The sequence below is a fragment of the Lipotes vexillifer genome, unplaced genomic scaffold (genome assembly GCF_000442215.2).
Source record: "Lipotes vexillifer unplaced genomic scaffold, Lipotes_vexillifer_v1.1 scaffold182, whole genome shotgun sequence".
Taxonomy (NCBI): Eukaryota; Metazoa; Chordata; class Mammalia; order Artiodactyla; family Lipotidae; genus Lipotes; species Lipotes vexillifer.
This window is the reverse complement of record NW_006798798.1, coordinates 6,829,517-6,857,140: the sequence shown is the minus strand read 5'-3', so window position 1 is coordinate 6,857,140 and position 27,624 is coordinate 6,829,517. Positions and strand designations below refer to the sequence as shown.

Here is a 27,624-nt window from a genome sequence, read left to right as displayed (position 1 = left end):
TGATGGCACATAATCCTTTATATATTTTTTTGTTTGTTTTTTGTTTTTTTGCAGTACGTGGGCCTCTCACCGTTGTGGCCTCTCCCATTGCGGAGCACAGGCTCCGGACGCACAGGCTCAGTGGCCGTGGCTCACGGGCCTAGCCACTCTGCGGCATGTGGGATCTTCCTGGACCAGGGCACGAACCTGTGTCCCCTGCATCGGCAGGTGGACTCTCAGCCACTGTGCTACCAGGGAAGCCCTGTTTTTTTTGTTTTTAAAGAGCAATTTCAGGTTCATGGCAAAGTTGAGAGGAAGGTACAGGGATTCCCCGTATACCCTTTGCCCCCACACATGCATAGCCTCCCCCATTATCAGCATCCCCCATCAGGGTGGTACATTGTTATAATTGATGGACCTATACTGACACATCATAATCACCCAAAGTCTAATAGTTTACGTTGAGGCTCACTCTTGGTGTTGTATAATCTATGGATTTGGACAAATGTATATACATGTGTCTGTCATTATAGTATCATACAGAGTGTTTTCACTGACCTAAAAATCCTCTCTGCTCTGTCTAGTCATTGCTATCCTCTCCTCCAGCCCCTGGTATCCACTAATCTTTTTACTGTCTCTATAGTTTTGCCTTTTCCAGAATGTCATATAGTGGAATCATACTGTATATAGCCTTTTCAAGTCAGCTTCTTTCACTTAGTTATATGCATTTAAGTTTCCTCCATGTGTTTTCCTGGCTTGATAGCACATTCCTTTTTAGCATTGAGTAATATTCCTTTATCTGGATGTACCACAATTTATTTATCCATTCACCTACTAAGGGACATCTTGATTGCTTCTAGGTGTTGGCAATTATGAATTAAAGCTGTTATAAACATCTGTGTTCCCTTTTTATATATTGTTAGATTAAATTTGTTAGTATTTTGTTGAGGATTTTTACCTCTGTATTAATAAGAGATAGTGGTCTGTAGTTTTCTTTTTCTTTTTTTTCTTTTTTTTTTTTTGTGTGTCTTTGGTATATCAGGGTAATACTGGCCTCATAGAAGGAGCGTTCACTCCTCTTCTGTTTGGGGAGATATTGTGAAGTATTGGTATTAACTGTTCTTTGGTGTTTGGTAGAATTTACCAGTGAAGCCATCTAGCCCTGAGCTTTTTTTTGTGGGTAGTTTTTTGATTACTAATTGAATCTCTTTACTTGATACAGGTTTATTCAGATTTTCTTTTTTTCTGTCCTTGAGCAGTTTCATTACTTTGTGTCTTTCTAGGAATTTGTTCATTTCATCTAAATCATCTAATTTGTTACCATACTGTTCTTCATAATATTTCACTATAATACTTTTTAATCCTGTAAGGTTAGTAGTAATGTCTCCTCTTTCATTTCTGAGTTTAATGTTTTGAGCATTCTCTCTTTTTCTTGGTCAGTCAACTTAAAGGTTTGTCAATTTTGTTGATCTTTTCAGGGAACCAATTTTTGGCCTTATTGATTCTTTCTATTATTTTTCTGTTCTCTATGTTATTGATTTCCTTTTTAAAATACTCATCTATTTATTTGGCTGTGTCAGTTCTTAGTTGCGGCACATGGGCTTTTTGTTGCAGCATGCAGGCTCCAGAGCACGTGGACTCTGTTGTTGTGGCACATGGGCTGTAGTTGTGGCATGCGGGCTCGCTAGTTGTGGTGTGCGGGCTCAGTAGTTGCGACGTGCCGGCTCATTTGCCCTGCAGCATGTGGGATCTTAGCTCCCTGACCAGGATCAAACCCATGTCCCCTGCATTGGAAGGTGGATTCTTAACCACTGGACCACCAAGGAAGTCCCCAGTTTTTGTATTAAAGTCTATTTTGTCTAATATTAGTATATTCACTCCAGCTTTTTTATGGTTATTCTTTGCATGATATATTTTTTCCTGTCAATTTATTTCAGTTTATTTTTATGTTTGAACCTAAAGTATGTCTCCTATAGACGGCATATAGTTTGATCTTGTTTTTCTATCCCGTCTGACAGTCTCTGCCTTTTTGATTGTTCAATCCATTTACCACTAATGTTGACACTAAATTATGTCTGCCATTTTCCTTTCTCTTCTCCATGTCTCATGTCTCTTTTTTACATTAAAAAAGGCACTCCTCATGTATTTAATTTAATTTAATTTATTTATTTGTTAACATCTTTATTGGAATATAATTGCTTTACAATGTTGTGTTAGTTTCTGCTGTATAACAAAGTGAATCAGCTATATGTATACATATATCCCCATATCCCCTCCCTCTTGGGCCTCCCTCCCTCCCACCCTCCCTATCCCACCCCTGTAGGTGGTCACAAAGCACGGAGCTGATCTCCCTGTGCTATGCAGCTGCTTCCCACTAGCTGTCGGTTTTACATTTGGTAGTGTATATATGTCCATGCTACTCTCTCACTTCATCCCAGCTTACCCTCCCCCCTCCCCGTGTCCTCAAATCCATTCTCTATGTCTGAATCTTTATTCCTGTCCTGCCCCTAGGTTCATCAGAACCTTTTTTTTTAGATTCCATATATGTGTTAGCATACAGCATTTGTTTTTCTCTTTCTGACTTACTTCACTCTGTATGACAGACTCTAGGTCCATCCACCTCACTACAAATAACTGTTTCGTTTCTTTTTATGGCTGAGTAATATTCCATTGTATATATATGCCACATCTTCTTTATCCGTTCATCTGTTGATGGACATTTAGGTTGCTTCCATGTCCTGGCTATTGTAAATAGTAAAATTTTTTGTTCTAATTCTTTGAAGAATGCCACTGGTATTTTGATAGGGCTTGCATTGAATCTGTAGATTGTTTTGGGTAGTATAGTCTTTTCACAATATTGATTCTTCCAATCCAAGAACATGGTATATTTCCCCATCTGTTTATGTCATCTTTGATTTCTTTCATCAGTGTCTTATAGTTTTCTGAATACAAATCTTTCACCTCCTTAGGCAGGTTTATTCCTAGGTGTTTTATTCTTTTGTTGCAATGGTGAATGGGATTGTTTCCTTAATTTCTCTTTCTGATTTTTCATTGTTGGTGTATAGAAATGCCAGCAATTTCTGTGCATTAATTTTGCATCCTGCATCCTTACCAAATTCATTGATTAGTTCTAGTAGTTTTCTGGTGGCATCTTTAGGATTTTCTATGTATAGTATCATGTCATTGGCAAACAGTGACAGTCTTACTTCTTCTTTTCCAATTTGTATTTCTTTCATTTCTTTTTCTTCTCTGATTGCTGTGGATAGGACTTCCAAAACTATGTTGAATAAGAGTGGCGAGAATGGACATCCTTGTCTTTTTCCTGATCTTAGTGGAAATGCTTTCAGTTTTTCACCGTTGACTGTGATGCTTGCTGTGGGTTTGTCATATATGGCCTTTATTATGTTGAGGTAGGTTCCCTCTATGCCCACTCTCTGGAGAGTTTTTATCATAAATCGGTGTTGAATTTTGTCAAAAGCTTTTCCTGCATCTATTGAGATGATCATATGGTTTTTATTCCTTAATTTGTTAATGTGGTATATCACATGGATTGATTTACGTATATTGAAGAATCCTTGCATCCCTGGGGTAAATCCCACTTGATCATGGCATATGGTCCTTTTAATGTGCTGTTGGATTCTGTTTGCTAGTATTTTGTTGAGGATTTTTGCATCTATGTTCATCAGTGATATTGGTCTATAATTTTCTTTTTTTGTGATATCTTTTTCTGGTTTTGGTATCAGGGTGATGGTGGCTTTGTAGCATGAATTTGGGAGTGTTCCTCCCTCTGCAATTTTTGGAAGAGTTTGAGAAGGATGGGTGTTAGCTCTTCTCTAAATGTTTGATAGAATTCACCTGTGAAGCCATCTGGTCCTGGACTTTTGTTTGTTGGAAGATTTTTAATTATGGTTTCAATTTCATTACTTGTGATAGGTCTGTTTATGTTTCCTAATTCCTCCTGGCTCAGTCTTGGAAAATTGTACCTTTCCAAGAATTTGTCCATTTCTTCATGGTTGTCCATTTTATTGACATATGGTTGTTTGTAGTAGTCTCTTACAATCCTTTGTATTTCTGCAGTTTCAGTTGTGATTTCTCCTTTTTCATTTCCAATTTTATTGATTTGCGTCCTCTCCCTTTTTTCCTTGATGAGTCTGGCTAAGGGTTTACCAATTTTGTTTATCTTCTCAAAGAACCAGCTTTTAGTTTTATTGATCTTTGCTGTTTTCTTCATTTCTATTTCATTTATTTCTGCTCTGATCTTTATGATTTCTTTCCTCCTACTGACTTTGGGTTTTGTTTGTTCTTCTTTCTCTAGTTATTTTAAGTGTAGGGTTAGATTGTTTATTTGAGATTTTTCTTGTTTCTTGAGACGTGATTGTATTGCTATAAACTTCCCTCTTAGAACTGCTTTTGCGTCCCATAGGTTTTGGGTTGCTGTGTTTTCATTGTCATTTATATCTATGTATTTTTTAAGTTTTTCTTTGATTTCTTCAGTGATCTCTTGGTTATTTAGTATTGCACTGTTTAGCCTCCATGTATTTGTGTTTTTTACAGTTTTTTTTCCTGTAATTGATTTCCAATCTCATAGTGTTGTGGTCAGAAAAGATGCTTGGTATGATTTCAATTTTCTTAAATTTTCTGAGGCTTGATTTGTGACCCAAGATATGATCTATCCTGGAGAATGTTCCATGTGCACTTGAGAAGAAAATGTATTAGGCTACTTTTGGGTGGAATGTTCTATAAATCTCACTTAGATCTATCTGGTCTGTTGTGTCATTTAAAGCTTGTGTTTCCTTATTTATTTTGTGTTTCGATGATCTGTCCATTGGTGTAAGTGGGGTATTAAAGTCCCCTATTATTATTGTGTTACTGTCAACTTCACCTTTCATAGTTGTTAGCATTTGCCTTATGTATTGAGGTTCTCCTATGTTGGGTGCATAAACATTTATCATTGTTGTGTCTTCCTCTTGGATTGATCCTTTGATCATTATGTAGTGTCCCTCCTTATCTCTTGTAACAGTCTTTATTTTAAAGTCTATTTTATCTGATATGAGTATTGCTACTCCAGCTTTCTTTTGATGTGCATTTGCATGGAGTATCTTTTCCCATCCCTTCACATGCAGTCTATATGTATCCCTAGGTCTGAAGTGGGTCTCTTGTAGACAGCATATATATGGGTCTTGTTTTTGTATCCATTCAGCCAGTCTGTGTCTTTTGGTTAGGTCATGTAGTCCATTTACATTCAAGGTTATTATCGATATGTATGTTCCTATTACTGTTTTCTTAATTGTTTTGGGTTTGTTTTTATCAGTCTGTTTCTTCTCTTGTGTTTCCCACTTAGAGAAGTTCCTTTAGCATTTGTTGTAAACCTGGTTTGGTGGTGCTGAATTCTCTTAGCTTTTGCTTGTCTGAAAAGCTTTTGACTTCTCCATTGAATCTGAATGAGATCCTTGCTGGGTAGAGTAATCTTGGTTGTAGGTTTTTCTCTTTCATCACTTTAAGTATATCCTGTCATTCCCTTCTGGCCTGCAGAGTTTCTGCTGAAAAATCAGCTGATAACCTTATGGGGATTCCTTTGTATGTTATTTTTTGTTTTTCCCTTGCTGCTTTTAATATTTTTTTCTTTGAATTTCATTTTTGTTAGTTTGATTAAGATGTGTCTTGGTGTGTTTTTCCTAGGGTTTATCCCGTATGGGACTCTCTGTGCTTCCTGTACTTGGGTGACTATTTCTTTTCCCATGTGAGGGAAGTTTTCAACTATAATCTCTTCAAATATTTTCTCAGACGCTTTCTTTTTCTCTTATTCTTCTGGGACCCCTATAATTCGACTGTTGGTCTGTTTATTGTTGCCCCAGAGGTCTCTGAGATTGTCTTCAATTCTTTTCATTCTTTTTTCTTTATTCTGCTCCTTGGCAGTTATTTCCACCATTTTGTCTTCCAGCTCACTTATTTGTTCTTCTGCTTTAGTTATTCTGTTATTGATTCCTTCTAGTGTATTTTTCACTTCAGTTATTGTGTTGTTCATCTCTGTTTGTTCTTTAGTTCTTCTAGATCTTTGTTAAACATTTCTTGTATTTTCTCAGTCCATGCCTCCATTCTATTTCCAAGATTCTGGATCATCTTTACTCTCATTACTCTGAATTCTTTTTCAGGTAGATGGCCTATTTCCTCTTCATTTATTTGGTCTTGTAGCTTGCTCCTTCATCTGTGACATATTTTTTTGCTGTCTCTTTTTTTTTTCTTTTTTATGAGTGGGATATTATTCCTGTCTTACTGGTTGTTTGGCCTGAGGCTTCCAACACTGGAGTTTGTAGGTTATTGGGTAGAGCTGGGTCTTGGTGCTAAGATGAGGAACTCTGTGAGACCTCACTGCATTGAGTATTCCCTGGGGTCTGAGGTTCTCTGTTATTCCAGTGGTTCAGACTCAGAGCTCCCACTGCAGGAGCTACAGCCTGCCCCCGTGCTTGTGAACCAATATCCCTCAAGCCACCTGGGGTGGCAAAAAAAAAAAAAGAACAATAACAAAGTAAAAAATAAAATTAGACTAGGAAACTAACAGATATGTTAGGAAGAATATAAAATTTTAAATATAGATGTATAAACAACCGGAAGGCACATCTGTACCACAATAATAAAAAAAGAGGAGGGAAAAGAAATAGACAAAAATGGAGGGGGGGGAAGGCCTTGGCTGTGGAGGGCAGGGCCTAAGCAAGGGTAAGGTTTGGGTGGTGGGTGCAGCCAATGCTCAGGACCCACAGGGCTGGAAAAGGCCCTGGGGGCTGTGGGGGGTGAGGCTTAGGCTCAAGGAACAGAAGAGGCCCAGATGTGCCCCCCACTCCTAGTCTCAGAGGGCAGCAGACCTCTCTTATGTTTCCAATTGTCTATCTTGAATTGGGGAATATTTGTGGGATTCTGAGACTTCCTGCTGACTTGGAGAAGTATAATATGATGGATGAAAACATGGGCTCTGCAGCTACACTGCTTGGGCTGGAATTTCAGCTCTACCACATAGTAGCTTTATGACCCTAGGAAAGTTAACTCTCAGTGCTGGTTTCCTTACCTTTCAAATGGATAATAACAGTAGCTACTTCAATAACCTTATTAAGGGAATTTTGGAAGTTAATATATCTAAAGAAATTCTAACAATGCTTGGCATATAAGTACTCAATAGATGACAGTGATGATGATATTGATGGTAGTAATGATCATAGAGATAGTTTCTGAGAAACATTAATTGTGATTCAGCTTTTGGTAATTTCCATTTTTATTTCCCATTTTTCTATCTTATTTATACTGTTTCTTGAATATTCTCCCAAATATGGGATATATATTTCTTTCTTAGAGCCTTTGCAGGTAAAGATTTTTCCTTATTTGGATACTGAAGTTTTTAAATGGAGAGGAAGAGTTGGTTTTTGTGATCAAGTAACATTCTTTTCTAAAAATTTATCATTTGTTTTTTAGTTTCTGTCACACCACTCTCATAGTTTTGATTCTCATCCCACGACTATAAATATAAGCAAGAAACAAAAACCTAAGACCCTTTCTTTGATGCTTAACGGTTGATTCTGACCTTGGTCCTTTACCTACCATGTGTGTTCTTTTTTTTTTTTTTAATTTTATTTTATTATTTTATTATTATTTTTTAATACAGCAGGTTTTTATTAGTTATCTCTTTTATGCATATTAATGTATATATGTCAATTCCAATCTCCCAATTAATCCCACCAACAACAACAACACAACCCCGCCCCCACTTCCCCCCTGGTGTCCATACGTTTGTTCTCTACATCTGTGTCTCTATTCTAGCCTTGCAAACAGGTTCATCTGTACCATTTTTCTAGATTCCACATATAATCATTTATATACGATATTTGTTTTTCTGACTTACTTCACCCTGTATGAGAGTCTCTAGGTCCATCCACGTGTCTGCAAAACCCAATTTTGTTCCTTTTTATGGCTGAGTAATATTCCATTGTATATATGTACCACATCTTTATCCATTCGTCAGTTGATGGGCATTTCGGTTGATTCCATGACCTGGCTATTGTAAATAGTGCTGCAGTGAACACTGGGGTGCATGTGTCTTTTTGAATTATGGTTTTCTCTGGGTATATGCCCAGTAGTGGGATTCCTGGTAATTCTGTTTTTAGTTTTTTAAGGAACCTCCATACTGTTCTCTATAGTGGCTGTATCAATTTACATTCCCACCAACAGTGCAAGAGGGTTCCCTTTTCTCCACACTCTCTCCAGCATTAGTTGTTTGTAGATTTTCTTATGATGGCCATTCTAACTGGTGTGAGGTGATACCTCACTGTAGTTTTGATTTGCATTTCTCTAATTAGTGATGTTGAGCAGCTTTTCATGTGTTTCTTGGCCATCTGTGTGTCTTCTTTGGAGAAATGTCTATTTAGGTCTTCTGCCCATTTTTGGATTGGGTTGTTTGTTTTTTTAATATTGAGCTGCATGAGCTCTTTATATATTTTGGAGATTAGTCCTGTGTCCATTGATTCGTTTGCAAATATTTTCTCCCATTCTGAGGGTTGTCTTTTCGTCTTGTTTATAGTTTCCTTTGCTGTGCAAAAGCTTTTAAGTTTTATTAGGCCCCATTTGTTTATTTTTGTTTTCATTTCCATTACTCTAGGAGGTGGGTCAAAAAAGATCTTACTGTGATTTATGCCAAAGCGTGTTCTTCCTATGCTTTCCTCTGAGAGTTTTACAGTGTCCGGTTTACATTTAGGTCTCTAACCCATTTTGACTTTATTTTTGTGTATGGTTTTAGGGAGTGTTCTAATTTCATTCTTTTACATGTAGCTGTCCAGTTTTCCCAGCACCACTTATTGAAAGGCTGTCTTTTCTCCATTGTATATCTTTGCCTCCTATGTCATAGTTAGTTGACCATAGGTGTGTCAGTTTATCTCTGGGCTTTCTATCCTGTTCCATTGGTCTATATTTATGTTTTTGTGCCAATACCATATTGTCTTGATCATTGTAGCTTTGTAGTATAGTCTTCAGTCAGGGAGTCTGATTCCACCAACTCTGTTTTTTTCCCTCAAGATTGCTTTGGCTATTCAGGGTCTTTTGTGTCTCCATACAAATTTTAAGATTTTTTTGTTCTAGTTCTGTAAAAAATGCCATTGGTAGTTTGACAGGGATTGTATTGAATCTGTAGATTGCTTTGGGTAGTATAGTCATTTTCACAATGTTGATTCTTCTAATCCAAGAACATGGTATACTTCTCCATCTGTGTCATCTTTGATTTCTTTCATCAGTGTCTTATGGTTTTCTGAGTACAGGTCTTTTAACTCCTTAGGTAGGTTTATTCCAGGTATTTTATTCTTTTTGTAGCAATGGTGAATAGGATTGTTTCCTTAATTTCTCTTTCTGATCATTCGTTTTTAGTGTATATGAATGCAAGACATTTCTGAGCATTCCTTTTGTATGCAGCAACTTTATCAGATTCATTGATTAGCTCTAGTAGTGTTCTGGTGGCATCTTTAGGATTATTTATGTATAGTATCATGTCATCTGCAAATAGTGACAGTTTTATTTCTTTTCCAGTTTTATTCCTTTTATTTCTTTTTCTTCTCTGAATCCCATGGCTAAGACTTCCAAAACTATATTGAATAATAGTGGCAAGAGTGGACATCCTTGTCTTGTTCCTGATCTTAGAGGAAATACTTTTAGTTTTTCACCATTGAGAATGATTCTTGCTGTGGGTTTGTCATATATGGCCTTTATTATGTTGAGATAGGTTCCCTCTATGCCCACTTTCTGGACAGTTTTTATCATAAATTGGTGTTGAATTTTGTCAAAAGCTTTTTCTGCATCTATTGAAATGATCATATGGTTTTTATTCTTCAATTTGTTAATATGGTGCATTACATTGATTGACTTGTGTATATTGAAGAATCCTTGCATCCCTGGGATAAAACCCACTTGATCATGGTGTATTATCCTTTTAATGTGCTGTTGGATTCTGTTAGCTATCATTTCGTTGAGGATTTTTGCATCTACTTTCATCTGTTATATTGGTCTGTAATTTTCATTTTTGGAGTATCTTTGTCTGGTTTTGGTATCAGGGTGATGGTGGCCTCATAGAATGAGTTTGGGAATGTTCCTTCCTCTGCAATTTTTTGGAAGAGTTTGAGAAGGATGGGTGTTAGCTCTTCTCTGAATGTTTGATAGAATTCACCTGTGAAGCCATCTGATCCTGCACTTTTGTTTGTTGGGAGATTTTTAATCAGTTTCAATTCCATTACTTGTGATTGGTCTGTTCATATTTTCTATTTCTTCCTGGTTCAGTCTTGGAAGGTTACAACTTCCTAAGAATTTGCCCATTGCTCATGTTTTCCATTTTATTGGCACAGAGTTGCTTGTCATAGTCTCTTATGATGCTTTGTATTTCTGTGGTGTCCATTGTAACTTCTCCTTTTTCATTTCTAACTCTATTGATTTGAGTCCGCTCTTTCTTTTTCTTGATGAGTCTGGCTAAAAGGTTTATCAATTTTGTTTATCTTCTCAATGAACCAGCTTTTCATTTTATTGAGCTTTGCTATTGTTTTGTTTCTACTTCATTTATTTCTGCTCTGATCTTTATGATTTCTTTCCTTCGTCTAACTTTGGGTTTTGTTTGTTGTTCTTTCTCTAGTTCCTTTAGGTGTAAGGTTAGATTGTTTATTTGAGATTTTTTTTGTTTCTTGAGGTAGGATTCTATTGCTATAAGCTTCCCTCTTAGAACTACTTTTGCTGCATTCCATCGGTTTTGGATCATCGTGTATTCATTGTCATTTTGTCTCTAGGTATTGTTGATTTCATCCTTGATTTCTCCAGTGATCTCTTGGTTGTTTAGTAACGTATTTTTACCTTTCATGTGTTTGTGTTTTTTCCTTTTTTCCTTGTAATTTGTTTCTAATCTCATAACGTTGTGGTCAGAAAAGATGCTTGATGTGATTTCAATTTTCTTAAATATACCGAGGCTTGATTTGTGACCTAAGATGTTATCTATCCTGTAGAATGTTCCATGTGCACTTGAGAAGAAAGTGTAATCTGCAGCTTTTGAATGGAATGTCCTATAAATATGAATTAAATCTATCTGGTCTATTATGTCACTTAAAGCTTGTGTTTCCTTATTAATTTTCTGTCTGGATGATCTGTCCATTGGTGTAAGTGAGGGTTAAAGTCCCCCACTATTATTGTGTCACTGTTGATTTCCTCTTTTATGGCTGTTAGCATTTGCCTTATGTATTTAGGTGCTTCTATGTTGGGTGCATATATATTTATAATTGTTATGCCTTCTTCTTGGATTGCTCCCTTGATCATTATGTAATGTCCTTCCTTGTCTCTTGTAACATCATTTATTTTAAAGTCTATTTATCTGATATGAGTATTGCTATTCTAGCTTTCTTTTGATTCCTATTTGCATGGAATATCTTTTTCCATCCCCTCACTTTCAGTCTCTGTGTGTCCCTAGGTCTGAAGTGGGTCTCTTGTAGACAGCATATATATGGGTCTTGTTTTTGTATTCATTCAGCAAGCCTGTGTCTTTTGGTTGGAGCATTTAATCCATTTACGTTTAGTGTAATTATTGATATCTTTGTTCCTATTACCATTTTCTTAATTGTTATGAGTTTGTTTTTGTAGGTCCTTTTTTTTTTTTTTTTTGCCGTACGCGGGCCTCTCACTGTTGTGGCCTCTCCTGTTGAGGAGCACAGGCTCTGGACATGCAGGCTCAGTGGCCATGGCTCATGGGCCTAGCCGCTCCATGGCATGTGGGATCTTCCCGGACCAGGGCATGAACCTGTGTCTCCTGCATAGGCAGGCGGACTCTCAACCACTGTGCCACCAGGGAAGCCCTGTAGGTCCTTTTCTTCTCTTGTGATTCCCACTCAGAGAAGTTCCTTTAGCATTTGTTGTAGAGTTGGTTTGGTGGTGCTGAATTCTCTTATCTTTTGCTTGTCTGTAAAGCTTTTGATTTCTCTGTTGAATCTGAATGAGATCCTTGCTGGATAGGGTAATCTTGGATGTAGATTCTTCCCTTTTATCCCTTTTAATATATCATGTCACTGCCTTCTGGCTTGCAAAGTTTCTGCTGAAAAATCAGCTGTTGACCTTATGGGAGTTCCCTTGTATGTTATTTGTCGTTTTTCCCTTGTTGCTTTTAATAATTTTTCTTTGTCTTTAATTTTTGTCAATTTAATTACTATGTGTCTTGGTGTGTTTCTCCTTGCATTTATCCTGCCTGGGACTCTGCCCTTCCTGGACTTGGGTGGCTATTTCCTTTCCCATGTTAGGGATGTTTTTGACTATAATCTCTTCAAATATTTTCTTGGGTCCTTTCTCTCTTAGTTTTCCTTCTGGTACCCCTATAATGCGAATGTTTTTGCGTTTAATGTTGTCCCAGAGGTCTCTTAGGCTGTCTTCATTTCTTTTCATTCTTTTTTTCTTTTTTTTCCACATCTTTATTGGAGTATAAATGCTTTACAATGTTGTGTTAGTTTCTGCTGTATAACGAAGTGAATCAGCTATATGTATACATATATCCCCATATCCCCACCCTCTTGAGCCTCCCTTCCACCCTCCCTATCCCATCCCTCTGGGTCGTCACAAAGCACTGAGCGGATCTCCTTGTGCTATGCAGCTGCTTCCCTCTAGCCATCCGTTTTACATTTGGTAGTGTATATATGTCAGTGCTACTCACACTTCATCCCAGCTTTCCCTCTCCGCCATGCCCTCAAGTCCATTCTCTACGTGTGCGTCTTTATTCCTGACCTGCCACTAGGTTCATCAGTACTGCTCTTTAAAATTCCGTATATATGCATTAGCATACAGTATTTGTTTTTCTCTTTCTGACTTACTTCACTCTGTATGACAGATTCTAGGTCCATCCACCTCACTACAGATAACTCAATTTTGTTCCTTTATATGGCTGAGTAATAATCTATTTCATTCTTTTTTCTTTATTTTGTTCTGCGGCAGTTAATTCCACCATTCTGTCTTCCAGTTCACTTATCCATTCTTCTGCCTCAGTTATTCTGCTATTCATTTCTTCTAGTGTATTTTTCTTTTCAGTTATTGTATTGTTCATCTCTATTTTTTGGTTCTTTAATTCTTCTAGGTCTTTGTTAAACATTTCTTGCATCTTCTCCATCTTTGCCTCCATTCTTTTTTTGAGGTTTTGGATCATCTTCATTATCATTATTCTGAATTTTTTTTAATGGAAGATTGCCTATCTACACTTCATTCAGTTGTTTTTCTGGTGTTTTATCTTGTTCCTTCATCTGGTACATAGTCCTCTGCCTTTTCATTTTGTCTGTCTTTTCGTGAATGTGGTTTTTGTTCCACAGGCTGCAGGATTGTAGTTCTTTTTGCTTCTGCTGTCTGCCCTCTGGTAGATGAGTCTATATAAGAGGTTTCTGTAAGCTTCCTGATGGGAGAGACTGGTAGTAGGTAGAGCTGGTGTTGCTCTGGTGGGCAGAGCTCAGTAAAACTTTAATCCACTTGTCTGCTGATAGGTAGGGCTGAGTTCCCTCCCTGTTGGTTGTTTGGCCTGAGGTGACCCAGCACTGGAGGCTACATGTTCTTTGGTGGGGCTAATGGTGGACTCCGGGAGGGCTCCTGCCAAGGAGTACTTCCCAGAACTTCTGCTGCCAGTGTCCTTGTCCCCGTGGTGAGCCACAGCCACCCCCTGCCTCTGCAGGAGACCCTCCAACACTAGCAGGTAGGTCTGGTTCTCCTATGGGGTCACTGATCCTTCCCCCTGGGTCCTGATGTGCACACTGGTTTGTGTGTGCTCTCCAGGAGAGGAGTCTCTGTTTCCCCCAGTCCTGTCTATTTCCTGCAATCAAATCCTGCCAGCCTTCAAAGTCTGCCTCTCTGGGAATTCCCCCTCCTGTTGCCAGACCCCCAGGTGGGCAATCATGACATGGGGCTCAGAACCCTCACTCCAGTGGGTGGTATAATTGTTCTCCAGTTTGTGAGTCACCCACCCAGCGGTTATAGGATTTGATTTTATTGTGATTGCACCCCTCCTACCATTTCATTGCAGCTTCTCCTTTGTCTTTAGATATGGGACATCTTTTTTGGTGAGTTCCAGTGTCTTCCTGTCGATGATTTTGAGCAGTTAGTTGTGATTCCGGTGCTCTTGCAAGAGGGAGTGAGCACACATCCTTCTACTCCTCCATCTTGAACCAATCTACCATATATGTTCTTTACAACCACTCATATCCTTCTGCCATGGATTCAGCTCCCAACTTTCAGTTGATGGCTAACAAATTCTCATCTCCTTTCTTCATACCTCCAGCTGCATAGTGGACATTTCCATCTGGAAGTCTTAGAAATATCAAATTTTGCATGTTCAAGTTTTCATACCTCTCCTCCTTCCTCCAGCTTTATTTCTCCTCCTTCCCCACTATTTTCATGTCCTCTTTCTTACTAGATTACATAATTGCTTGGACACGTTCTGAGCCAGTTACCTATGAATCATGTCTATGTCATCTCTGTCACAGCCTAGTATAAATCAGTGACCACTATTTCCAGCTTCCTGAATAATAGATGATGAATTCATCAGTTTGCTGATTCAGTAATTAACATACTTCTACAGGATATTTCTATTACAGTATATTTTCCCCTATAGTATAAATACAAAATTACGTAAATATGCAAGCCTGATATATGGTATCTGATCAGCTAAATGGGTTCTTAGATGTTTTGACCACAGTGTTTAGTTTTGATGACTTCAAATTGTCTTTTTACAGGGAACAGTAACATTTAAGGATGTGGCTGTGGACCTCACCCAGGAGGAATGGCAGGAAATGAAACCTGCTCAGAGGGACTTGTACCGTGATGTGATGCTGGAGAACTATAGCAACCTAGTCACAGTGGGTAAGGGTAACTTTGCAATTTTACACAGAATTCTTTTCTATCTTTGAAATCTGTGACGACTTCAACTTGCCAGATGTCTTTAACTAGCCTTCCCTTTCTTCAGTTCATTGTATGTGCTTGTCTTTAGGGTAAAGGCTAATTACTTTGTCTCACTGTGGAAGTTCCTCCATCCTCATCTTTCATAGGCCCTCAAGTCCCCAGGACTCAACCCAAGGTCTGGATGGTTGTCTCCAGCATTAATATCCAAGTCCTTTGTTGTCTTTCATAATAGGCTGCCAAGTCACCAAACCAGATGTGATCTTCAAGTTGGAGCAGGAAGAGGAGCCATGGGTGATAGAAGAAGAAATGCTTGGGAGGCCCTGTCCAGGTGAATAAGTGAAAATGCAGGTCTGAATGAGAAAGACACATGACAGTTGTTCAGGGGGTTGATACCATTTCACATTTTCCAAGATTTGCTTAAGTCTTCTACAGTGACAAAAGGTATGAATGCCTTGGATTATGGTGACACTTCCAAATACTGTATTGAAGCTATCTTCCTTTTTTTCAAATTTTAGATACCAAAACTTCCCTAGTTCATTTACAGTGTTACTTTAGGATTAGTGTACCTCTCTATGATCCTTAAGCTCTCTCTTTGCTTTGTGTTCATAGGGTTTTTTATTATGCATTCAATATTTTGTGGATGTATAGTATTTTCAAAACATATTTGTTTCAGAGTTAGATTCCTTTTCTTTCTATTTTGAAAAGCCTCAGATTTGTTTTGTAACAATACTCTTTCCATTGTACTTCACAACTCTCACAATCCCACATAGGTTTAAAAGTTTTTGGCTTACAAATTGTTACCTCCTTCCTGCTTATTTACACCTTCCATTCCTTTAATTTTTTTGAAATGCAATGTATGCACACTTAGTTAAAAAATATAAACAGTCCATGAGATAACATTGAAAAGTGAGTGTCTCTTACCCTTGACACTCAGTCCCTTTCTTTTCCCAGTTGAGTACACTTTTTTTTTTAGAGTTGTGCTGGCTATTCTTATTTTTGTTTTGTTAATTTTATTTACTTATTTGTGTCTGCGTTGGGTCTTTGTTGCTGCGCGTGGGCTTTCTCTAGTTGCAGCGAGCAGGGGCTACTCTTCATTGTGGTGCATGGGCTTCTCATTGCGGTTGCTTCTTGTTGCAGAGCACAGGCTGTAGGCGCATGGGCTTCAGTGGTCGTGGCACACAGTCTCAGTAGTTGTGGCTCGTTGGCTCTAGAGCACAGGCTCAGTAGTTGTGGCGCATGAGCTTAGTTGCTCTGCAGCATGTGGGATCTTCCCAGACCAGGGCTCGGACCAGTGTCCCCTGCATTGGCAGGTGGATTCTTCACCACTGTGCCACCACAGAGGCCCTATGCTGTCTATTCTTGATTGTTTATTTCACCATAAGAATTTTACATTCAACTGTCTCTTTCCAGAGAAAAACCTGTTGGATTTTTTGGTGGGAATGTGTTAGAAGCATAAATTAACTTTCAGAGTGCTGACATCTTTATAACGTCGAGGTTTTCTATCCAAGAACGTGTTCTCTGTCTTTGTTCAGATCTGTCTATTTTTGCGTCCTTCAGAAATGCTTTCCAAGGTTTCCTTTATACCTTTTGTAAGTTTCTTACTAAGTTTATACCTAAGTAACAGACAAGAGAAAAAAATCAGTACTAGAAGAATTGGAAAGGACCCTGTAAAACCATCTTTATTTATAGATGATAAGATTATTCCCTTAAAACACAAGAGAATCAACTGCAACAAATAGTAAGAGAATCCAGTGATATGGTAGGGTATCAAATTAACAAATAAAAATCAGTAGTTTTCATGTATACTTCAACAACCGAGTAGAAGATATAAGGAAAAGGAAACCACATTTATAGTCATAACAATATGATAAAATACTATTCTGGGCATGGGCTCATGAAGCTTCTAATTTAGTGGGAACTGGAGTCCCTGAGGTTTTGCAAACAAGCAAATATCTTTTTTAAAAAAACTTAAAAAAAAAAAAAAACCTTTATATTTAGTTGATAGTTGGCTGTGTATAAAATTCTTGAGCCATACTGTCTTTCCTAGAGGTTTTGTAGACAGTTCCCTGAAGACTTTAGATAGTCCTCTGCTGCCTCTTGGCTTTGAATTGTTGTTTGGAGAAATCTGAAGCCTGATTGTTTTCCCTCATAGGTGACTTAATTTATTTGCCTAGATGCCCATAGGTTTGTTTTTCTTGAAAGCTTTAGAACTTTATGAGGCTTATTGATCAGTCAATATCAGTTTTTCCTGTAAGCTTATATATTCATGTTTTTTGATTCTTGTAGTGTGGTATAGATCTGAATACTGGTTCCTTTTATAACTATCATTCCTCATCTTTTTTTTTTTTTTTTTTTTTTTGCGGTACACGGGCCTCTCACTGTTGTGACCTCTCCCATTGCGGAGTACAGGCTCTGGATGCGCAGGCTCAGCGGCCATGGCTCATGGGCCCAGCTGCTCCGCGGCATGTGGGATCTTCCCAGACTGGGGCACGAACCCGTGTACCCTGCATTGGTAGGCAGACTCTCAACCACTGCACCACCAGGGAAGCCCCATTCCTCATCTTTGAATAAGGTTATTTCCTGCTGGACCCACTATTTACAGAAGGAGAGTGCTGGAGATTGTCTAGAAAAATACTCTTGAGCTAGTAGGAAGCCTCTGTTGCTCTGTTGACTTCCTCTGTCATACAAGGTTTGGTGTTAAGAGTTGGTTTGCCCTTTACTTCTTGTGAATCAGAGATTATTAATTGCATGCTTCCTCTAGCACTCAGTATCTCTTCTACCCTCCTATGCCAGCATCCTGCTTATACAAGAATAATGGCTATTTGCCTCTCCTTGTATAGTTCTGCCTTCCCTACCATTTGACAGGGCCAGTAGAAGACCATTATGTTCCTGCCACCATGCAGTCTTAACACATCTGGATTCCACTGTTTTAAAAAATGACTCATTCATTCTGTCCACAGGGTGTTCCCTCTGTTTTGGAGAACTCTCACCATGCTTTCTGTCTAAGATAAGAAAGAACAGCCAGTATCTGGGTTTCTTCCCTACCTGGTTCAGTGTACCCTCTGGTCTTTCCTTATACTCTGGAATTGGAGTTTAGCTGTCTTTTAGTTTTATTGAGGATATATTTTCTTTTCTGTTTCTTCTTCATGTTTGCAGAGAGGGGAGGACACAGAGGTGTTTAATTCCATTATATTGAAACAGGAATTCCTCTTCTATATTTGATCCTGTGGATCACGCTTCCTGGAAATGTCTTTTTTTCTCTAAAGGATTCTGATTTCTCCTCAGTTCCTGTTTATTTTTTCTTATTCCTTTATGAACTGTGTTTTACATTACTCCTTTTCTCCAGCCCTCACTGAGCATTATCCAAAATAGTTCTAAATTACATATAGACTCCTTTTTCCTTTATGTATCTTCATGATATAGATGTGTTCATGCCTTCAAATCAGTATATAACTCCAGGCTTTAAATTAATCCTCTGTTTTTCAGCCCCACTCTTATCCCTGCCTTTTAAGTACCTAAATCCTCCAATTTTTGAGCTTTTCTAGTGTTTTGTTGTCAAATCACATTTGCATCTTCGTAGCACAAAACTTGAATTTCTTAGCTAAGCTATCAGTTGACAGTTTTCTTACCCTTTTGCCTTCCAGTATTATGTTGAAATGTCTTGTTTACCCTTCTTTTTACTCCTATTTTCTTTGTTCTTATGGGTTTAAATCTTTATTTTTTACTGTCATTTCAATGGAATTTTAAGAAGTGGGAGAAATAAACATATACATTCGATCTGTTTTGTTTAACCACAAGTGTTAATTTTATGCTCTAGTCATTTGACTTGCTATCCAGTCATTTATGTGTTTGCCCTTTCATCTTAATTATTCTATTCATTTTACTGATATCTGCATTGTATGTTTTTTAAATCAATCAGAGCAGCTTGGGCCTATTAATGGCAGTTTTCTCTCCATAATATTATCTATAGGAGTTAACTTCTCAAATCTTAGAAACTAGGGACATTTGCACTTTGGATTTCTTTCATATTGGGAGACTAGAGCCAATATCAAAGATCAACCCCACTTTGACAAATTTCTGAAATGTTATCAATAATGCAGTAGGAGAAAAATTCAAAAGTTATAATTTTTGGTCCTCCATTTTAGAAGTTTGGGAAGATGATGAACAGATCAAGGAGCAGCAGGAAACACTTGTGAGGAAAGTCACATCCATCTCCAAGAAAACTCTAATTAAGGAAAGTGTCATTGAATGTAAAAAAGTTGCAAAAGTATTTCCTCTGGGCTCAGACATTGTTACTTCAAGACAAAACTTCTATGAATATGACTCATTTGATAAGGGTTTTGAACATAATTTAGACTTACTTAGTTATGAGAAAGGCTGTATAAGAGAGAAAAATTATGAGTCTAATAAATATGGGAAACCATTTTACCATTGCTCATCGCATGTTGTAACCCCCTTTAAGTGTAATCAGTGTGGACAAGACTTTAATCATAAATTTGACCTCATCAGACATGAGAGAATTCATGCTGGAGAGAAACTGTATGAATGTAAGGAATGTGGAAAAGCTTTCAGTAGGAAGGAAAATCTTATTACACATCAAAAAATTCATACTGGGGAAAAACCATATAAGTGTAATGAATGTGGAAAAGCTTTCATTCAAATGTCAAACCTTATTAGACACCAGAGAATTCATACTGGAGAAAAACCTTATGCATGTAAGGATTGTTGGAAGGCCTTCAGTCAGAAATCAAATCTCATTGAACATGAGAGAATTCATACTGGAGAAAAACCCTATGAATGTAAGGAATGTGGAAAAGCCTTTAGCCAGAAGCAAAATCTTATTGAGCATGAGAAAATTCATACTGGCGAGAAACCTTATGCATGTAATGAATGTGGTAGAGCTTTTTCTCGAATGTCATCTGTTAATCTGCATATGAGAAGTCACACAGGGGAGAAACCCTATAAATGTAATAAATGTGGAAAAGCCTTCTCTCAATGCTCAGTATTTATTATACATATGAGAAGTCATACAGGTGAGAAACCCTATGTATGCAGTGAATGTGGGAAAGCCTTCTCTCAAAGTTCATCCCTTACTGTACATATGAGAAATCATACAGCTGAGAAACCCTATGAATGTAATGAATGTGGAAAAGCCTTCAGCCGGAAAGAAAATCTCATTACACATCAAAAAATTCATACTGGAGAGAAACCTTATGAATGTAATGAATGTGGGAAAGCTTTTATTCAGATGTCAAACCTCATCCGACACCAGAGAATTCATACTGGTGAAAAACCCTATGCGTGTACAGTATGTGGGAAAGCCTTTAGTCAGAAATCAAATCTCACTGAACATGAGAAAATTCATACTGGAGAGAAACCCTATCATTGTAATCAATGTGGAAAAGCTTTCAGTCAGAGACAAAATCTCCTTGAACATGAAAAAATTCATACTGGAGAGAAACCATTTAAATGTAATGAATGCGGTAAAGCCTTCTCTCGAATCTCATCCCTTACTCTTCACGTTAGAAGTCATACAGGGGAGAAACCGTATGAATGTAATAAATGTGGAAAAGCCTTCTCTCAATGCTCATTACTTATAATACATATGAGAATTCACACCGGTGAGAAACCTTTTGAATGTAATGAATGCGGGAAAGCATTCTCTCAAAGAGCATCCCTTTCTATACATAAGAGAGGTCATACAGGTGAGAAACGCCGAGTATACTAAATGAATAAAGGCCTTCTCTTAAATTCAATCCATGCTTTACTTAACTTTAAAATATCTTGGCATAGTCTCAAAAAATGAAAAAGATCTTTATGAAAAAATTGTAAAGCTTTGTTGAAGGGCAAAAGACTTGAGTAAATGGAGGGAAATACAACGGATGTAGATGGAAAAACCCAATATCATAAAATGTCTTTTCTCCCCAAATTAATCTATGGACCTAATATAGTTCCAAACATCTAACAAGAATTTTCTAGGGTCTTTACCAAATGATTCTAAAATCCATATGAAATAAAAGTCTATGGATTGCTGAGAAAATATTGAATAAGAACAGAGAGGACACACCTTCTACTATATACTACACTTATTATGAAGTTATGGTCATATAATAGTGTGTGGTATTAGAACATTAATGGATAAATAAAAAGGATTTACAGAATAGAATGCCTAGAAGTAAATGGATGAATATATGCCAGCTTGTTATATATATATATTAGACATGATATCGTGAATCAGTAGAAGAATGATGGCCTAGTCAATAAATACAGTTGGGAGTATTTGAATCTCCATATTGGGGAAAATAAAATTACATACAACCTTACAACATATAAAGAAAAAGAATTCCAAAGGATTTGAACACTGAAATGTGAAAAGCCAAACTCTGAACTTCTTGAAAGGAAATAACAGGATATTGTCTGTGACTTTGAGGCAGGGAAATATTTTTTAAAAGGACCCTGCCTTTCCACTTCTGGATATACATCCTAAAGAAATTCATAAATATGAATAAAAAATATATATATTTATGAATTGAAAACAATATATATATTGAAGGGATAATGGATGAATAAAATGTGATATATTCAAATAATGGAATGGTATACAGCAGTTAAAAGAAATGAGCTTGGTCTGTATTGTGTAACATGGTTGTTATCTAAAATAATGTTGAGTGAAAAAAAATCAAGATCCAGATGAAACATACCATATAATAACATTCATGTAAATTGGAGTGAAATCATTCACAAAGAATAGAATTGTTTTTATTATTGAAATATGTATGTAAAACTATTTTAAATGGATTAAAAAGGACACATACCAAATTGTTGATAGTGTTGTCTCTGGCAGGAGATTAGGATTGAGGGTGTTGGTCAAAGGGGGCTTTTAGCTTTACTTGTAATTTTTATGCCTTAAAAAAAGATGGGTAGCATATAAAATAAATCTTAAAACTTAATGATACACAATGGTGATATGGATGTCTTATCTTAATAGTGTTTTTGTACTTATTTCTCAGGATTTATGGGCTAGGGGAAGCCTATACCCAGAGGATAAAATGTTACAATGGATTCATATGCCCTATCAGGTGCTGAACTATTTTTTGAAAAATATTTCCAGAAAAGTAGTAATTAAAAGTGATAGTTCCGGGCTTCCCTGGTGGCGCAGTGGTTGAGAGTCCGCCTGTTGCTGCAGGGCACACGGGTTCATGCCCCGGTCCGGGAAGATCCCACATGCCGCGGAGCGGTTGGGCCCGTGAGCCATGGCCGCTGGGCCTGCGCTTCCGGAGCCTGTGCTCCGCAATGGGGGAGGCCACAACAGTGAGAGGCCCGCGCACCGCAAAAAAAAAAAAAAAAAAAGGGATAGTTCTGTTTACTATATAATATGAAGTTAACATGTTTTATCAATCCCATGTTGCTTTTTTCCCCCACATTTTCACATTCTGAATTTAGAACTCAGTTTTTAACCAAGTATATCTTAGATTCAAGGAAGTATATAATTATTTTTTAAAAATTTGAAAATCAGAGGGCAGTGTGACAAATCAAATGTGATTTTATTTACTATTTTAGGCCATCATCAAGGTCTAATGATACCTACTCTCTTAATGTGTCTTGCTGACGTCTTTTGAATTTTCTGGTCGATTTACGACCCCAGGATTTTTTTTTGATGGCAGGTGTCATTTACAGGCCTGCAATTATTTTGAATATTAAGTGACCATTAGCGCTGGGTTTAAAGCTGCTGTTGTGTGAAACGGCCAGAAGGCGGCAGCATTTCTCCTTACCAAATCTGGTTACTAGGGCAACAGAGCCATAATGGAAGTTGTGCTGTAAGTTGTAAATTAGGACAGAAAGTGCCAGGAAAAGCCCCTTAAGATTATGTCTCATTACTTCTTGTTCGTTTTTTGTGTGTGTGTGTGTGGTACGCGGGCCTCTCACTGTTGTGGCCCCTCCCGTTGCGGAGCACAGGCTCCGGACGCGCAGGCCCAGCGGCCATGGCTCACGGACCCAGCCACTCCGCGGCATGTGGCATCTTCCCGGACCGGGGCACGAACCTGGGTCCCCTGCATCGGCAGGCGGACTCTCAACCACTGTACCACCAGGGAAGCCCTTGTTCGTTTTTTAATTTAATTTTTATTTTTTATCACAGCCAATTTGATTACACTGTTTTGTTTGTTCTAGGTGTGCAAGATGTGGTTCTTTACTATTTTAGGGCGTCATCAAGGTCGAATGATCCCTACTCTCTCAATGTGTCTTGCATTATTTGGCCACTGACTTGTTGGATTCATAGCTAATAAGTTAGTAATATGCTTAGAGTTATTGTGGAGAAAAAAAGATTTTCCTGAGAAATTAACTCTACAATATTAGTCTTGTACTGTAAGTTTCCATACAACCAGCATAGGCATTAATATCATTGTTAATTGTTACAATATTTTGAAACAAGAAAGCCTTTTATAGGCCGTTTTAAAATATTTATTTATTTATTTATTTATTTATTTATTTACTTGGCTGCATCGGGTCTTAGTTGCGACACACAGGATCTTCAACGAGGCATGTGGGATCTTTTGTTGCAGTGAGCGGGCTCCAGAGCACATGGGCTCTCTAGTTGTGGCACGCGGGGTCTCTAGTTGTGGCACACAGGCTCTAGAGTGCATGCTTAGTAGTTGCAGTGCACGCCTCGTGGGATCTTAGTTCCCCAACCAGGGATTGAACCGTACCCACGTCCCTTGCATTGGAAGGCAGATTCTTAACCACTGGACCACCAGTCCCAAGAAAGACTTCTATTTTCTTGAGGTGGCCATGAACAATTATGTAAAATTGCTTCACTCTTCTACAACCCTTGTTTTATGTACCTATCTAGTTTTGGTTGGAAGCAGTGGTGGTCTAAGCCCCTGAGTAGTAATAAGAGTTTCGCTCAAAGGATCTCATTCTCTGTAACAATACATGAATCACCCCTTCAGGTAATTTTTTTTTTTTAATTATACCACCTCTACAATATTACTTGGCATACAGAAAACCATTAGTGCCTTTTTAAAAACATGATTAGGATTGGCGATGTTGTTCAAAAGGAATCTTTAGGTTTGAATGTTTGAATGTCAGCCGCATTTATTTTAAAGCTGATTTCACAAAGCTAAATCTTTCTCAAACTAAATTTATGAAGTACAAACATGAGTAATGTCAATTTTACTTTTATTAGCTATTTCTGAAGACTGACAGTGACTTATAATTGTAAATAGCAGGTGCTGATTTTTATGAAATCAGTTTACCAAAACTTAAGTATCTAAATGAGTGTTGTAATTTCATAATCTCTTCTTTCATAGGTTTTGTGCTAAGTCCAATTTTGCCAGCACACTTTTTTGTAGACTTCTTTTTTAAAATATAGTTTTCAAAGTTCATGTGTTATATACATAACAAGATCTGTATATTTTTAGTTGCAAAACTTTTTTTGTGGTCTAAACTGTCAGTTTTCACTCTGATTTTCTTCTTTTTTAAAATAATTAATTTTTATTTTTGGCTGCATTGGGTCTTTGTTGCTGCGTGCCAGCTTTCTCTAGTTGGGGCGAGCAGGGGCTAATCTTCATTGCAGTGCACAGGCTTCTTTTTGCGGTGGTTCTCTTGCTGCAGAGCACGGGCTCTAGGCGCACGGGCTTCAGTATTTGTGGCACATGGGCTCAGTAGTTGTGGCTCGCAGGCTCTAGAGTACAGGCTCAGTAGTTGTGGCACACAGGCTTAATTGCTCCACAGCATGTGGGATCTTCCCGGACCAGGGCTCGAACCTGTGTCGCCTGCATTGGCAGGTGCATTCTTAACCACTGTGCCACCAGGGAAGTCTCCTGATTTTCTCCTTCATGTTTTTTATTTTCATTTTTGTTTGTTCATTTTTTGCTGTACCATGCATCTTGCGAGATCTTAGTTCCCCGGCAGTGAAAGCACAGAGTCCTAACCACTGGACTGCCAGGGAATTCCCAAATCTTCATGTTTTTTTATTTGGCTCATATCTCATTTAAATCTTCTGCCCCTTTACATAGCTTTGGAGTCAACAGAAAATTTTAAAATTTCACCTGCAGTCCATAAGGACTACCTTAGGGGCCTCTTTTAGCATCTCCCACTAAGAGTGGCTGTGCTTATTGGGTGAGATAAAGTGCCTGAGAGTAAACCTGAATCTCAAGTCTAGGAAGGCTGTTCTGCTGACTATATATCAACAAGAAAGTGTTCTAGTCTCTAAGTTTTTTCCCTGTCCTAAGGAATAGAAATAAGGTCTAAGCGACTGAGATAACATCTGAAAAAAAATCGTTAATCAAATTACGATAAATCCCTCTCCACTTGGACGCATGTGAACTGCTGCCTGGAGAATTTCCATTCTAGGTTTCAGACTTGATTTGAAGTTTGCTGATATGAAAGATGAGGAAAAGAGAGATAAAGGATAGTTCTTACATTTTTGTGGAGAGCAACAGCTGGGTGGTCGCCATTTGCTAAAAATGCAGCAGACTAGGGAGAAACATTTTAGAGTAAAGATTGGAGGATGGAATCGAGTTCTATTGTGGGCATTCTTTTACCTTGTATCTGCCAGAAACAGACCTTAAGATGAGGATTCCTATGCAAGTGGTTTATTAAGGAAGTTCTCCCAGTAAGAATGGTAAGGGCATGAAGAAGCAGGACAGTAAAGAGGAAGTTAAGGGTGTGATCTCAGCTGTAGTCCTGCCATGGGTCGTTTCAGCCCGACCACTAAGGAAACTCTAGAATGTAAGTTATGCCTTAGACTTGTCAAGATTCCCCCCTCATTGTACTGCCAGCTGCTGAGGATCTTGACTGCTGACAACTCACAGCTAAATTCCTCTATAGGAGTTGCTCTTGCACAAAGAGAGCTGGGTCGTGCACGGTTAACACTGCCTCCCCAAGGGCAATTTAGAGCAAGTCCAAAGAGCCAATCCAGTCCTAGAGCTCCCCAACAGATTGCAACCCTATCACAGATCAATTTAACCTTCCATCCAATCTGCTTCCTCTCAGATTCTGTTTCCCAGGCAACCTGACCTAAGACAGGCAGACACTTTACAACAGCAAGTCTCAAACTGAAATAAAAATTTTAAATTCATTTAAAAATGAATAAACTCATCACATGTTAACATGATAACATTTTATGAATAGTAATTATTTTCCAAAACAAAAATAATGAGACTGGCATCATTATATAATTTTTTAGATACCTTTAATGGTTTAATGGAAGACAGCTGGTTTCTCCTATCTGCATTCATTCTGTAGCAATGTCACATGTTATATAGACTGGGAGACTCTACACTCATGAGAGAATGAAAGTGAAAAAGGGAAATAAAGTCTTGGAATTACTATGGAAATATTTTGACCTAAGGGACCCCTAGGGATTCTCCAACCACTCTTTAAGAACTGCTGTTTTGACATCTGCCCTGGTCTCTTCAAAAACTCTTTGTTAATGGAATAAGAAGTTGTGAAGAGAGGGGAACTGAAGAGAGGTGTTGGCATGCTATTTAAATATATAAGTGGTCCTAGATAGAGGATTTGAGAAACAAGGATAGTGGGCAAAGAAAATGTTAAAATGTGAATAAATAGAACAAATATTGACAGTGGAACAGAATAGCAGAATTGACTTATGGCATTAAAAACGACAGTGAAATTACTGGAAAACACTGGCATATAATTCACAGGATTGGTGTGGGTTTGATTTAAAGTATTTTAGGTCCCTTTATTGCTAAAGCTAATGTTTTGAGATACAGATTTAGAATGTAAGAGACCTCAAATAACAGTGCCTTAAAATAAAAACTGATTTTTTTAATCCTTACTTTAATAGTCTGAAGTTAGGTAGTACAGAACTGGTACGACTTCTCTTTCTTGTTTTCCAACACTCCTAGGGTGGTGACCTTATTCACACAGCCCAAGATGGCACACTATCATATTCACATCCCAAGGAACCAAGTGGAAAAGGCTGCAGAGAGGCACATCAGTTTACTCTAAGGACAGGTATCTAAAGTTGAAGACATTACTTTCCTTCACATTTTACTGGCTAGCACTTAGTAACAAGAACAGAAATAGCTGCAGAGCCAGCTGGGAATTTACAAAGACATAACATCCAGCACTGATGATTATGCAAGTAAGTGAATGGTAATGATGTGAAATGTATGATTCTTTTGGAAATTAAAGTTTTCATACTGATTTAAAAATTCAGGATTTCTGGTTTCAGCTCTGACATTTAAGGAGCTTGGAAGTCATTGCTCCCATCCTTACAACAAGGAAAAAAAAAAACCTGAACAAACTGAAAGTCCATGACTTCCCCCCGCCTCTGAACTCTGGGAACCCACAATTATTACTATTATTTTTTTAAGATTTTTTTTTGGGGGGGTACGCGGGCCTCTCACTGTTGTGGCCTCTCCCGTTGTGGAGCACAGGCTCCGGACGCACAGGCCCAGCTGCCATGGCTCACGGGCCCAGCCGCTCTGTGGCATGTGGGATCTTCCTGGACCGGGGCATGAACCCATGTCCCCTGCATCGGCAGGTGGACTCTCAACCACTGCGCCACCAGGGAAGCCCTAAAGATTTTTTTTAAGGGAAGTTTTCAGTTAACAGGAAAACTGAGGGGAAGGTACAGTGATTTCCCATATGTCCCCTGCCCCCACACATGCCTAGCCACTCCATTACTAACATCCCCTACCAGAGTGGTATATTTGTTACAATTGATGGACCTACTTTGACACATCATAATCACCCAAA

The 27,624-nt window shown here is 38.1% G+C and overlaps 1 protein-coding gene across 2 annotated transcripts in view; it reads left to right on the top strand.

The window, feature by feature from the left end:
• ZNF568 (zinc finger protein 568) overlaps positions 1 to 20,626 on the top strand; it is a 36,425-nt gene extending 15,799 nt beyond the window's left edge. Inside the window, exons 4-6 of one of the 2 annotated variants that reach the window (XM_007471050.1) lie at positions 14,733 to 14,859; positions 15,131 to 15,226; positions 19,047 to 20,626. In XM_007471050.1, the coding sequence (XP_007471112.1) occupies positions 14,733 to 14,859; positions 15,131 to 15,226; positions 19,047 to 20,626 (1,803 nt within the window). Of the gene's footprint in view, positions 1 to 14,732; positions 14,860 to 15,130; positions 15,227 to 19,043 lie in introns of both variants that reach the window. The other variant, XM_007471049.1, reaches the window with a different exon arrangement.
• The last annotated feature ends 6,998 nt before the right edge of the window (positions 20,627 to 27,624 follow it).